The sequence below is a fragment of the Mirounga angustirostris genome, unplaced genomic scaffold (genome assembly GCF_029215605.1).
Source record: "Mirounga angustirostris isolate CCGP_5_RB_7025 unplaced genomic scaffold, mMirAng1.0.hap1 SCAF_9, whole genome shotgun sequence".
Taxonomy (NCBI): Eukaryota; Metazoa; Chordata; class Mammalia; order Carnivora; family Phocidae; genus Mirounga; species Mirounga angustirostris.
In genome coordinates this window covers 83416946-83430694 of record NW_026991717.1, presented here as the reverse complement: position 1 = coordinate 83430694, position 13749 = coordinate 83416946, and the positions used below count along the sequence as shown (strand labels likewise).

Below are 13749 nucleotides of genomic sequence, written 5' to 3'. Positions count from 1 at the left end.
AAATCATTAAGATACCAGATATGGGGGGGGAAATGACATATATTTTTTTTTTTTTTGGTGGGCAGCAAAGGTTTATTGAGTGATAGCAAAGTGATAGTACAAAGCTCCCAAGGAGGGAGGGGACCTGAGAGGGTTGCCTGAGAAAGAAATATTTTAAACTTAAAACAAGAAAGCCAAGAGAAAGAGTATTTCAGATACCATATAAGGAGTCAGCTTACAAAATCTAAAATAAACAAAAACTGAGTGAGGATTTCAGAGAAAAGCAAAGTAGACAATATGAAAATACTAGCCTTTTATGAGAATGCTAAATAAAAGTGGAGAGAAAGGTGAGATGCGCATATGCCTACCCAAGAAGAAAGAAGCAGGACACTGAAGTTTTGGGCTTATCTCTCCTGATCTAAGCCATTTTCAAAACAAAAAAATGTCATTTTTACATGTTAGTTAAGATTTGGGGGTTTTTTGTTTCCTTTTTATAATTCTTTATAGAAAGTTAAATAGTAAGATGGTCAACTCAATAAAAAACACCATCTAGTGTATCCAGTTTTAAATTTTTATCTACAGTTATTAAATCTACATTAAAACAAATATAAACATAGAGGTTACTAATAATTCATCTCCCTGATGTTAGTAATGATGTACAATCATATATATTTCACACATTATACATACCTCTTCATTGATAATGGTGGCATTGCTCAATGAGCGTAATGCTGATGTTATTTTTCTTCCAAGGTCTGCTAGTACCATCTTGAAGGTTTTAAGATGTGATTACAAGAAAATCTAAGAAGGAAAAACATTAAATAAAAACATGTGAAAAATAATACCAGTTCCCATAACTGAAGACTTCTAAAGAAGAGTATTTAGTTCAAATTAAAGTACTTTAATGTTTAGATTCTATAACTTCAATTTCCATAGCCTCAACCTGCAGCCTCAATATAGGTATGCCCAAAAGCTAAAGCTACCCCTTGATTATGATGCCTTACGTTTGAATACCTAATTGGAATAGTCTATACAAATCAGCAAATTTAACATATCAGATAATATGTTTTGAGGAAATGATATAATCTCAACTCTGGACATACATGTGAATATGGACATTTTGGACATACATGTGAATATGAATAAGAGAAGGAAAAATGTGAAATCTCCACCCAGAACTATTGTCCAATTTACCACATTAAAGGACTCTGTAAACTACCTTGATTCATGCTCTAAGCCAAAGGAAAAAAAAAGGTTTAATTAATAAGACACCTCACTTTTCACACACATTACATTAGCTCATCTTATTTTTTTTTCTAAGACCCAAGGAAAGGGGTATATTACTAACTTTCCTATTTTATTTTATTTTAAAAAAATTTTTTTAAATTTTTTATTTATTTGACAGAGAGATAGCACAAGTAGGCAGAGCGGCAGGCAGAGGGAAAGGGAGAAGCAGGCTCTCTGCTGAGCAAGGAGCCCGATGCGGGGCTCAATCCCAGGATCCTGGGATCATGACCTGAGCCAAAGGCAGCCGCTTAACCGACTGAGCCACCCAGATGCCCCTAACTTTCCTATTTTAAAGCTCTTCTTGATTCCCCAACTCTATAACAAGATAACCTCAAAGGCCCTTTCCAGCTCTAAAATGTTATGGTTTTATAAAGTATGCAGATGCACCTACTACACCTAAGTCCTTATACCATGCAAGGACTCATGGGTGGTAAGCAAGCAAATAGGACAGGTAGTCCCTGGCCTCAAGCTGATTATCTACTAACTGGCAAGACAAGACACATGAATGTGCAGCAAAATAAATATTAGGAGAATTCCTTTTGCCTGACTTTCTTCAAACTGGGACATCGGCTTTTTCCTACCTTCAGGCTCAAATGAAACATCAGCTCTTCCTGGGTCTCAAGCCTGCCAGCCTTTGAAATGGAACTACACCACTCGATCAGCTCTCCTGGGTCTCCAACTTGCCAAGCTGGAGGATCTTGGGACCTGTCAGCCTCCATGATCACATGAGCCAATTCCTTATAATAAAGTTCTTTTTATATATGTGTATATGTATATACACACACACATTCTATTGTTCTGTTTCTGTGGAGACCCTTGACTAATACCAGTAAAGAACTAGTTCAAAGCTAGCAATAAAACTTTATGATCAACTGTCAATAATTATTTCCTTAAAAATTCAAAGGAAGAGGGGCGCCTGGGTGGCTCAGTTGGTTAAGCGACTGCCTTCGGCTCAGGTCATGATCCTGGCGTCCCTGGATCGAGTCCCGCATCGGGCTCCCTGCTCGGCAGGGAGTCTGCTTCTCCCTCTGACCCTCCCCCTCTCATGTGCTCTCTCTCTCATTCTCTCTGTCAAATTAAAAAAAAAAAAAAAAAATCTTTAAAAAAAAATTCAAAGGAAGAAAAAACAGGCTCAAATAGATAGAACAAGCTTTACAGAGAAACTTGAATATGAATTTGATCCTGAAATATAAGTAGAACGTGGCTAGGCAGAGAAGAAGACAAAAAGGAACTGGAAGAGGATAGGCAAGAGCAAAAATGGAGACATAGAAAAGCTTGGGACATACTATACATTACATATGCATTATGTGTGGACTTAGAGATTATTAAGTCTGTATTATTTGGGAGACACTAAATAAATATTCTAGTCAGAACAGCGGGTTATCTAATTAAAAGGAAATACAGGTTGTAAAGAGCTCTGAAACCAAGTTAAGTATCAATTGTCTGGTAGAAGCAGAATCGGCAGAAAAGCTCAGTGTTCAATGATTTTAGTTAACTCTTCCAAGTTAATCTAATCTATCAACCAAGATAATTTAGACTAGATTCCTATAAAGAGAGTATATGAGATTAAAAATAAGAGAAACAGGGGCGCCTGGGTGGCTCAGTCGTTAAGCATCTGCCTTCGGCTCAGGTCATGATCCCAGGGTCCTGGGATCCAGCCCCGCATCAGGCTCCCTGCTCTGCGGGAAGCCTGCTTCTCTCTCTCCCACTCCCCCTGCTTGTGTTCCCTCTCTCGCTGTGTCTCTCTCTGTCAAATAAATAAATAAAATCTTTAAAAAAAAAAAAGAGAGAAACAGAAGGACAAAATTGCTGACTCATTCAACATAGAGAACAAGGAGATGAGGGGAGTCAAAAGAAGCAGGAAAGGAAATGCACTCAAGGACCTATCACTGGCAAAGAGATGTTCCAGGTTGAGCTCTAAATTAAACACTACAGAGGCGCCTGGGTGGCTCAGTCGGTTAAACGGCTGCCTTCGGCTCAGGTCATGATCCCAGAGTCCTGGGATCTAGCCCCGCATCGGGCTCCCTGTTCGGCGGAGAGCCTGCTTCTCCCTCTCCCTCTGCCTGCCTCTCTGCCTACTTGTGCTCTCAATCTCTCTGTCAAATAAATAAATAAAATCTTTAAAAAAAAAAAAAAAAAAAAAAAACACTACACTTCCACTCAGGTAAAACTAGGTAATTTAGAACCTAAAAAATTACTACCAACACTTGATGGAATTGAAAAAAATGTGCTTACCGTAAATTGTTTACAGTTACATGGTTACTTCACCTGAAAGACCAACTACTTCATAGACAAGATCAAGCACTTTCTGTTTCTTATCCCATACTCATTATACTAAATTATTATTGCTTAAGTAAATATTCCTGAGGTAAAAAATAAGAGTCAGATGTTTCAGTTCATCTCCTTTACCACTGTGTTACCGAGAGTGATATAATCCTAATTATGACACCACAATTTACTTTTTTAGAGATGATGTCATAAACACATCATCCTCCATTTTATTTTTTTACTTTTTTTTAAAGATTTTATTTATTTATTTACAAGAGAGATAGAGAGAGAACACAAGTAGGCAGAGAAGCAGGAGAGGGAGAAGCAGGCTCCCCGCAGAGCAGGGAGACCGATGCGGGACTCGATCCCAGGACCCTGGGATCATGACCTGAGCCGAAGGCAGATGCTTAACCGACTGAGCCACCCAGGCGGCCCTCATCCTCCATTTTAAAAAGCTTAACTCTTAAATATAAACTTATCTTCCCATGTAGACTGATCTTTTTTTTTTAAGATTTTATTTATTCATTTGAGATAGAGATACAGAGAGAGAGAGCATGAGCAGGGGAAGAGGCAGAGGGAGAGGAAGAAGCAGGCTCCCCGCTGAGCAGGGAGCCCGATGCGGGGCTCGATCCCAGGACCCTGGGATCATGACCTGAGCCGAAGGCAGACACTTAACCATCTGAGCCACCCAGGCGCCCTGTAGACTGATCTTTTAAACTAAAAAAACTTCTGTGAAGTTTTCTAATACATTTTTCCTCATGTAAGTACTTATTGGCAGCACATTTTAAAATTATTTACTTGATTAGGGCGCCTGGGTGGCTCAGTTGGTTAAGCAACTGCCTTCGGCTCAGGTCATGATCCTGGAGTCCCAGGATCGAGTCCCGCATCGGGCTCCCTGCTCGGCAGGGAGTCTGCTTCTCCCTCTGACCCTCCTCCCTCTCATTCTCTCTGTCTCAAATAAATAAATAAAATCTTTAAAATTATTTACTTGATTATAAAAACTTACATTTCAGTAGAGGAATAATGATATCTAATAATACCTTTTATTTATACAGTATTATCTGTGCAATTTCCAAGGATGTGTTCCTGAAAACTCTGGTATTAGAATTCTCCTCAAAACCTCAATAACGGGGCGCCTGGGTGGCTCAGAGGGTTAAGCGTCTGCCTTCAGCTCAGATCATGATCCCAGGGTCCTGGGATCAAGCCCCGCATCGGGCTCCTGGCTCGGCGGGGAGCCTGCTTCTCCCTTTCCCTCTGCCTCTCTCCCTGCTCATGCCTTCTCTCTCTCTCCCTCTGTATCTCTGTGCCTCAAATGAATAAATAAAATCTTTAAAAAAAAAAAAAACCTCAATGATTTCCTATTTCAGGCAGAAGTAAAGTCCTCAAAATACAAAATGGACTTTAAGGCACTCTCAAATACACACACTCCATTTTAATCACATTGACCTCCTTACTGTTGATGCTGCATATTTCTACCTCAGGGCCTTTGTACTGGCTGGCATGATCTCTCCCTGGCTGACAAGGGGAAGACAGCTCCCTGCCTCATCTCCTTCAGATTGATGTCTAGATGCAGTTTCTCAATAAGGCCTTCCCTAATCACTTGTTTAAAATCACAATTCCCCTTTCCTTTATTTTTTCTCATTGTCCCATTACCAAATAACATGATTTACTTATACTATTTGTGGTCTATAATATACCCCAACTGAAATGTAAGCTGCATGCAGACAGGGACTTTTGCCTCTTTTGCTCTCTCCTATGAACTCACTGCTTTATGTACCCTCAGAGTTATATATTGAACCCTTATTAAAAATGAACTTTATGAATGAATGTATTAAAGACTTTAGGAATAAAGCAAGACTAGGGACCCAAAGTCATGAAAGGCCTTATAAAGATCTCTTTTAAGACCACTAATATACAGCCACTCTGGAAAACAGTATGGAGGTTCCTCAGAAAGTTGAAAATAGAGCTACCCTATGACCCAGCAATTGCACTACTAGGTATTTACCCCAAAGATACAAATGTAGTGACCTGAAGGGGCACCTGCACCCCAATGTTTATAGCAGCAATGTCCACAATAGCCAAACTACGGAAAGACCCCAGATATCCATCGACACATGAATGGATAAAGATGTGGTATATATATTCAATGGAATATTACGTAGCCATCAAAAAAATGAAATCTTGCCATTTGCAATGACGTGAATGGAACTAGAGGGACTATACTAAGGGAAATAAGTCAATCAGAGAAATACAATTATCATATGATCTCACTGATATGCGGAATTTAAGAAACAAGGCAGAGGATCATGGCGGAAGAGAGGGAAAAATGTGTAACAAGACAAAACCAGAGAGGGAGACAAACCATAAGAAACTCTTAACTATAGGAAACAAACTGAGGGTTGCTGTAGGGGAGGGGGTTGGGGGAACTGGGTGGCTGGGTGATGGACACTGGGGAGGGTATGTGTTGTGGTGAGCGCTGTGTATTGTGTAAGACGGATGAATCACAGACCTGTACCCCTGAAACAAATAATACATTATATGTTAATAAAAAAAATTGGAAGAGTTAAAAAAAAGACCTCTAATATAAACCAATGAAATCAAAAGAAAGTCAATGACCTAGGTAATTGATATTGTACAATTAATATCCATTTGCCATTACTTATTACAACTTTTTAGAATTTCCCTAAAAAAGGAATTTCCAACAAGATTCTTTTTTTTTTTAAGATTTTATTTATTTATTTGACAGAGAGATAGCGAGAGCAGGAACACAAGCAGGGGGAGTGAGAGAGGGAGAAGCAGGCTCTCCGCTGAGCAGGGAGCCTGATGTGGAGCTCGAACCCAGGACCCTGGGATTGACCTGAGCCGAAGGCAGCCACTTAACAGACTGAGCCACCCAAGCACCCCTTCCAACAAGCTTCTTAAAAATTAACTTCACCTTGATCTAATATGCATACTAAAATACAGAACATCTTTTTTAATGTTACTAGCTAACCCTTTATCTCAAATTGGAGTAATTTACAACTCAAGCACACTCACTCAAAATTCTCTTGTTCAACTAAAAAGGTTTATAGAAGTAAATCAGTATATATTAGAATTTCATAAAAGAGGAATCTCTACTTAGATGGGGCTGTTGGAAAAGTTTAAGAGTAAATTACTGTATAGTACTTCATACAGTTTAACATCTATTATCTCATTCCACCCTCACAACAATTTTATGATATAAGCAGGTTAGGGAATGGTGTTCCCTACAAAAAAAAAAAAAGCAAAATGACTTTCCACAGTCCCCTGGCTACACAGTCTTAGGTCCGATAGTATGAATGATGCTTTAAAAAACAGTGTTGAATATCCCTGCTGGCAAACTCCAGGACAAATTTTGTTGCTATATTCAAGAGAGGAAATCATATTTTGAAAGCAAAAATGCACACTCCTCTTCATGGAAGAATCATTGCAATGTCCAGAAAGAATTGATCAGGACCACTGCAATCAGGATGTATAAGGACTGAGCTTTGTCCGAGTCACATGTTCTAACAGGAATCTAAGAGGAGTTGGATAGTGAGGTGATGGAAACAAGCCCAAGTCTAGGGTGCCCTGATAAGGCAAGCACAAGGCCAAGTATCATACATACCCACTGCAGTGTGAAGTACTGGAAAGAGCATTGGGCTTTGGAGTCTGACAGACTTGGATTCAAATCCCAGCTCTGTTACATTCTGGCTGTGTTACTTTGGGTAAGTTACTTAATCTCTCTGAGCCTCACTTTCCTCACCTACAAAATGGAGATAATACCATTGTCAAGGTAGTGACCCTGAAGGGATTTTGTGAGGGTTAAATGAGACAATAAATATAAAACTGTCTGCAAGTGCCTAGTATATTAACTTCCTTGCTTTCTTGAATGATACCAACTGGCTCTCCCTATAGTGCTATCTGAAGTGTAAGTAAACAGGAACTTTTCTTAAACCCTACTAAAGTTCCCGTCCCATTACCTAGGAACCACCCCAGGAATCTTTAGTGCCAATTACACGTACCTGTAATTCTATTGTTCAACAGCAGCTGGAGTGTTCAAACAGCCACTTTCCTCTACATAAACAATTATAAATATTCCTGCCAGAACCTTACCTGGTCTGAGATTATATAAACAGATCCTAACGACTGGAGATTTCAAATCCTATTACAATGAAAATTCCTGTAAAAAAGTTCTTCTAAGCCCTAGTCAGTGACTAATTTATTGGATCAATATTAGACTAAAAAACTAAATTAATATATTAGTAGTAGTATTTACTACTACTAATGTAGAATTGAAAATTCAATTCTACATTATATACCTTTCCAGAAGCTATTCAAATAGCCCAAACCAATACTTGCTTTCCTCACTATAATACTAAATATATCTATATATATTTAAATCCTGTGTAGTATATGTATTCATATTCTAGGATATCAGAAAAGTAAATTTATCTAACCAAGTGGCCTATACGCATCTTATTTGCTAAAATTATTCTATTTGAATAACAATATAATGTTAATTATGACTTTTAAATTTATGAATACTTTTTCATTCTGAATCTTAGTCCTCCAAAGAAATAATTCATAATAACTTATGTTTTGTGATTACAGGAAGATAGACGTTCATTGTAAAAATTCAAACGCTACAGAAGTACTAAAGGTAGAAAATATAATTCCCCTAATCTTACAGCCTCTTGTCCCCTGGATAACCACCAATAACAATTTGGTATACGTTCCTATAGACTTTGTTTTCTTTGCATATAATTTAGGCAAGTTTTCACAAGAATTATGGTTTGGGGGGAGTGAAAAAGGAAGCAGTAATGAGGGAAATTCTTTTGTAAACACGCTTGCTAATGCTAAAAATATGCTTAAATGCAAAGGCAGAATACATAGCTGCATATATTGTATAATCCATTTTTGTCTATAAACAAATATCAAAAAATAACATTAGCCTCCAGGGAAATACAGATCAAAGGCACAACCAGATACTACTTCTCGCACACTAGAATGGCTATAGTCAAAAAGACATAACTAATGTGGTTAAGAATGTGGAGAAATCAGAACCCTCACACACTGCTGGTAAGAATATAAATGGTATAGTCCTTTGGAAATAGTTTGGCAATTCCTCAAAATGTTAAACATAGAGTTACTGTATATGACCCAGCAATTCCATTTGGAGGTACATCCAAGAGAAAGTAAGACACACACATCCACAAATATCCATAAAATGGAATATTTGATAATAAAAAGGAATGAAGCACTGATACATGCTACAACATGAATGAATACTGAAAACATTATGCTACATGAAAGAAACCAGTGACAAAAGAGCCACATACTCTGTGATTCCATTTATATGAAATGTCCAAAAGTAAATCTATAGAGACAGAAAGTGGATTAATAGTTGCTTAGGGCTCAGGAGTTGGGGGAAAATGAGGAGTGACTACTAATGAGCATGGAGTTTTTTCATGGAGTGATAAAAATGTTCTAAAATTGATTGTGGTGATGCTTGCACAACTCTGTAAATACACTAAAAACTACTGAATTGTACACTTTAGGTGAACTGTAGGACGTGTGAATTTTGTCTCAGTAAAACTGTTAGAAAATAGTAACATTTGTCATTTCCGGATGATGAACAACTAGTCATCTTTATTTTTTTATTTACATCTTTTTGTAATTTCCAAATTTTTGGTAATGACTAAGACTATTATTTTTTAAATCAAAGGGAAATTTATTTTTCACAGTGCTCCTTGTGAGAAATACGGTGATATTATACTGGGGATTGAGATGGAATTGCCACTTGAATTCATTTAGTTATTCATTCATTCAATATCTACTATGTGTTCCATGAATCATACCAGCATGAGAAAAGTTCTAACTCCAAATCAATAAATTACATCAACTTAACACAGACAAGACTCCTCTGTTGACTTCAAAAGATCAATTATACATCATACCACCACTGACTTAACTGCTTTAATTCTGCACCAAAGGTTATATTTAACTATGCAAGAAGTATCAGGAAATTCTCTCTTCATTAAAATAATCTGTTTCCAAATTTTAAAACTCCCTTTAATATTAAAAAAAAAACAGTGCAACATTTCATAGTTTGATAGTAGAAAAGGTATACCAACAATTCAATTAGCAACAAGGGGTAATAACTCAAAAACAGTGAGAATCATTTAAGATCCTTTATTGGCTATCAGGTCGATCATAACAAGGATCTTTATGTAAACTGTTACCAAGATTAAAACAAAGTCAAAAGAATTCCTTGGCAATAGTCTGTCCTGAAGTTGAAAAGACCATAGACTAAAAGCATGGATGAGGAGGAATAAGAGGTATATGATATTTTTGTTATTTCAGCTACATGTACCTAACACCTATCCACTGCAAATTAAATACTCAATCAGAATCTCCAAGGATAGTACCATGAAAAGGTTTTGGGGGAAGTGGCTGGCCTCATCTAACTTCTTGATTAGGAGAGTAAAACAAGGTATCTATATTTTGAAAAACTTCACTGGCTATACTGAAGGGCAACCAGGCATAAAAATCACTATATGAAACAATACTCCTCAAAGGAAACAAGAGAAAGAAAAATCTGTTCCATAATTTAAAAATTAGAGTCAATGTAGCAAATACACTGGAGGGAGAAAAACTTGAGAGCAAGGAGACTACAGTCCTAATCATAGTAATCATACTCCAAAAGTCTGGTGGAGGCATGTCGGCTTGCACCAGGGAAGCAGAAAGCAGAATGGATCAAGTCAAGCCCAAGCAGAAGCTAAAGGACCTAATCACCAAATAGTTGTGGGAAATGAAGGAGAAACAAAAGGCAAAAGTGACTCCAAGGTCTCAAATAGTAACCAGATGGCCAGGGATACCATTAACCAATGAAGGGAAGACAAAAAAGAGATGCTGGTTTGAAAGCTAAAGAGTAACCAGAGAAAAGGTTCAAGAGGCTTTAAGGTTTTGTAATGTTGTATTTGTCATATTCTACTAAAGTGGGATTTTGAGTACATCTGCTATAATACTTTGTAATGTCCTACTAAAGTTGGATACTGAGTACATAGGGGTTCGTTTTATTATTGTTTTTAAAATTGAACATACAAATATCACAAAATTCAGGTAGAAACAAGGAGTCAAAGCTCCTATGTATGATATACGTAACAATGAAAAAGTGGAAAAAAGGGAAGTGGAGGTAGTAAATTTGGTTTGGGACCTATTGAAACTAAAGAACTCTATCATTCATGAGACAGAAGTTACAGGGGAAAAAAGAGAAGTTAGAGAAGTTTGGAAATGGTTAGCGAACAAAGATAATGCCATGGAAGCCAAGGACGTAGATGAGAATTCTCAAGGACAGCCTGTGAAAGACCACGGGATGGTAAAGAGCCAACAAAAGGAGTCAACTAAAACATAATAATTAAAATGGATAGAAGCCCTTACTAATTCCTTTCCTTCTCCAAAGGCATACAGAAGAAAATAAATTAAAAAAAAAAAAAAGCTACCATTTATCTTACTAAATTCCAGCGGCGGGTCCAGAATTTCCAGTTAGGTGGAGTTAGAGGAATAAACTGAAAGAGGGCCTGAAGATGCTTTTATCAAATTAGAAAATATTAACTGACCACATGAAAACACTAAGAGAAAGAGTTTTGAGGGAAATAATTCCTCTCCCCTTTGGCACCAACACTGCTATATTCTAGGCATTGCATGAAACAGGTCATCTAATCTTTCATCCCCATAATAAGTTTATTAGATAGATGAGGAAACTGAGGCTGGACTGGAATAGCAACTTGCTCAGGGTTACAGATCTTCCAAGGAGTTCTCTCATCTGGGTTCCCAGAGCTCTCATAGCTCTTTATACCTTCCTAGAGTTTCTCATTACTCATCTTGCTTTAATGTGCATTTATGTGCCTCTCTCTCACTGTACTGTTAGCTCCTCAATGACAGGGTTTGTGTCATTCACTTCTGTATCCCTATAGATAGGAAAAAGTAAATATTATGAATTAAACATATGAAAGAACTTGGTGAGAATAGCATCAAGGAAGCCAACAGGGGAAAGAGTTTTTAGAAATGGTCAACAGTGGCAAATGTACAGAGAAAACCATCAGTATATCTGAATTCATCATTGGCATTGAACTGATATCCCTTATTCACTTATTGAACGCCTACAATTTGCAGGACAATGTGTTAAGCACAACGAACACGGGAAAATAAAATCTGGTACACACCAAAAGGTTTTCGGAGAAGTAGACACATCTAAATTCTTGATCGGGAGAGCAAAGCAGAGTCAGGCCTGTAATTGCCTACACCTAATTTGGCTAGTAAATCTGAAAACAACTTAAAAGGGTCACAGTGCATCTTTTAATAAAACTTCTGATGGGGCACACGAGATGAAAAAGGGCCAGTGCACCTCAGTCTCGGTGCCGAGAGCCGGTGGCCAGGGAAGCCGACTCCCTTCGGAGTCTCTGGCCCCAAGCACAGCTGAGGCTGCCCCTAGCTGCCAGTCCGTGGTCGGGGGCGGGAAAAAGCAAGATACTTACAGCAAAAAGCACCGCTACCGCTGTGGCCCAAAGGGGCCGGCGATTCTTTCGCGAGGCCCCTGCGCCGTGGGAGGAAACCAAGGAAAGCAGGGATCAGACAGACAGGTGCGACCCCACAGCCCGACTTCCCAAACTATACAAACTAGGGCTCCAGCGCCCAGCACCGCGACGCCAACTCCCACCAGCTGGAAGACCGACGATTGCCACCGAACCTTCCGCCCAATGAGGAAACGTCACCACTCAGCGAAGTCCAGCCTTTCATGAAAAGGATACACTTCCGCTTCCGGGGCACCTGCCGCATTCTTTCAGTGCTTTGACTGGAAAGGTTTATTGAGAGGTTTCTTTGCTTCGACTGGCCTTTTGACATTCCGTTTTCTATCGCTCAGTCACTGCGACAGCAAAATGGCAAGATAGGACGCCCTCTAGGGATGCGATCTCAGGAAAGAATTCCGGCCTCGATAAGTTACTTTAAGAAAAAGTGGCTAGGCTATGCACTGCCAGCAGAGAGGGGAGTGGTGAGAGATGGAGGTGCGATTAGAGAGTAGGGATTTCTCCCCAGGCGCGTGTGAGAACTCCCAAAAGGGGCGGGGCTTAGGGATTTCGCAGCCGGGGGAGGCGGGTTCCTCCGTGTCGGATCTGGCGTGGAGACCCGTCTCTGCTTGCGCGTGCGCAATGCGAACCTTTCCCTGTGCTGTTTTCTGCTTTCAGCATGGAATTCCGCTCGGCGCGGCGAGCGATCCTAAGGCTGCTGCGTACGGTGACTCCGGCGGACCTCCCAGCGCTGCTCGAGTGGATGCGAACTACCCGTAAGCGACCAGAGCCAGACGCAAGTGGTTGGGGCAAGGATATGCTATGGCCGCCGACCTTGGGGACTTAAGACAGGGTGAGGTCGAAAGCCTCCTAGGGGTCGCTGTGCTGGTCCCCGCTCGAGTATAGGACAGATTGGCGGGGGCACACCTCAAACTTTAGCAGCTTAAGAGTCCAGTTTGGGATTGGGTGCAGGAAGACCTGGCCCTCGGTTGTTTGTGATTGCGCTGCAGACTTCAGACAAGCCACTAGAGGCTCCTTGTGCCTAACCCTTTTCAGAAGGAAAAGAAGGGGAGGGGGATTTTGCCCCTCCTCTCTCTCCCCTCATTACTCCCACAAACTTGTGACTACCATTAAAGAAACTACCTGAAAAAGCACTTTGCAAAAGAGTTTCAGGCAGTGGAGCAGGAAGCTTTTACCCTGCAAGCAAAATCACCTGTAGCCAGTGCATTTATTTTCTCAGTCGTAAAGTGGACCATCAATTTGATAGCAGTTTTTCCGGGGTGAGGGAAAGGAGAGAAGGGGGTGGGGATAGGGAAAAGACTCTGATTTTAAACTGTTAATAAAATTAATAATTAAAAGCACAAGTTAGAATCGAGGAAATATGTTGATTAGGTAGACTTGGTGAAGAATGGTTAGATCTGTTTTGGCACAGTGAGGCCTGGTGAAGCACAAGAAAATAGGATATTCCTTGTTTGGGAGCTTTGCCAAACTAGGTTATGCCTCTATACCTCTCAACATTGAATCCTATGTTTATTTTCATCCAGACTCATGACTTGAAATATTCCTGTGTGCTAATGATTTCCAAACTTGACTTCTTCCTAGAACTCTCTCTTTCTTTGTGATGTTAGAGTCAATCAGTAGGTTGGGG

At 39.5% G+C, this 13749-nt stretch overlaps 2 protein-coding genes across 6 annotated transcripts in view; one reads left to right on the top strand and one right to left on the bottom strand.

The window, feature by feature from the left end:
* LOC123861521 (signal recognition particle subunit SRP54) overlaps positions 1 to 12352 on the bottom strand; it is a 68938-nt gene extending 56586 nt beyond the window's left edge. For both annotated transcript variants that reach the window (XM_054513670.2, XM_045900705.3), the window contains exons 1-2: positions 12072 to 12352; positions 670 to 780 (exon numbers count right to left, since the gene is read on the bottom strand). In XM_054513670.2, coding sequence (XP_054369645.1) covers positions 670 to 747 — 78 coding nt within the window. In that variant the 5' untranslated portion in view covers positions 748 to 780; positions 12072 to 12352. The remainder of the gene's footprint in view (positions 1 to 669; positions 781 to 12071) is intronic.
* A 13-nt stretch (positions 12353 to 12365) lies between these two features.
* The window catches only part of LOC123861523 (uncharacterized), a 35397-nt gene continuing 34013 nt past the window's right edge, over positions 12366 to 13749 (top strand). The window contains exons 1-2 of one of the 4 annotated variants that reach the window (XM_054513671.2): positions 12366 to 12476; positions 12780 to 12877. In XM_054513671.2, coding sequence (XP_054369646.1) covers positions 12781 to 12877 — 97 coding nt within the window. In that variant the 5' untranslated portion in view covers positions 12366 to 12476; position 12780. Of the gene's footprint in view, positions 12600 to 12630; positions 12955 to 13749 lie in introns of those variants that run through there. The other 3 variants (XM_045900711.3, XM_064570947.1, XM_045900712.3) reach the window with 3 other exon arrangements.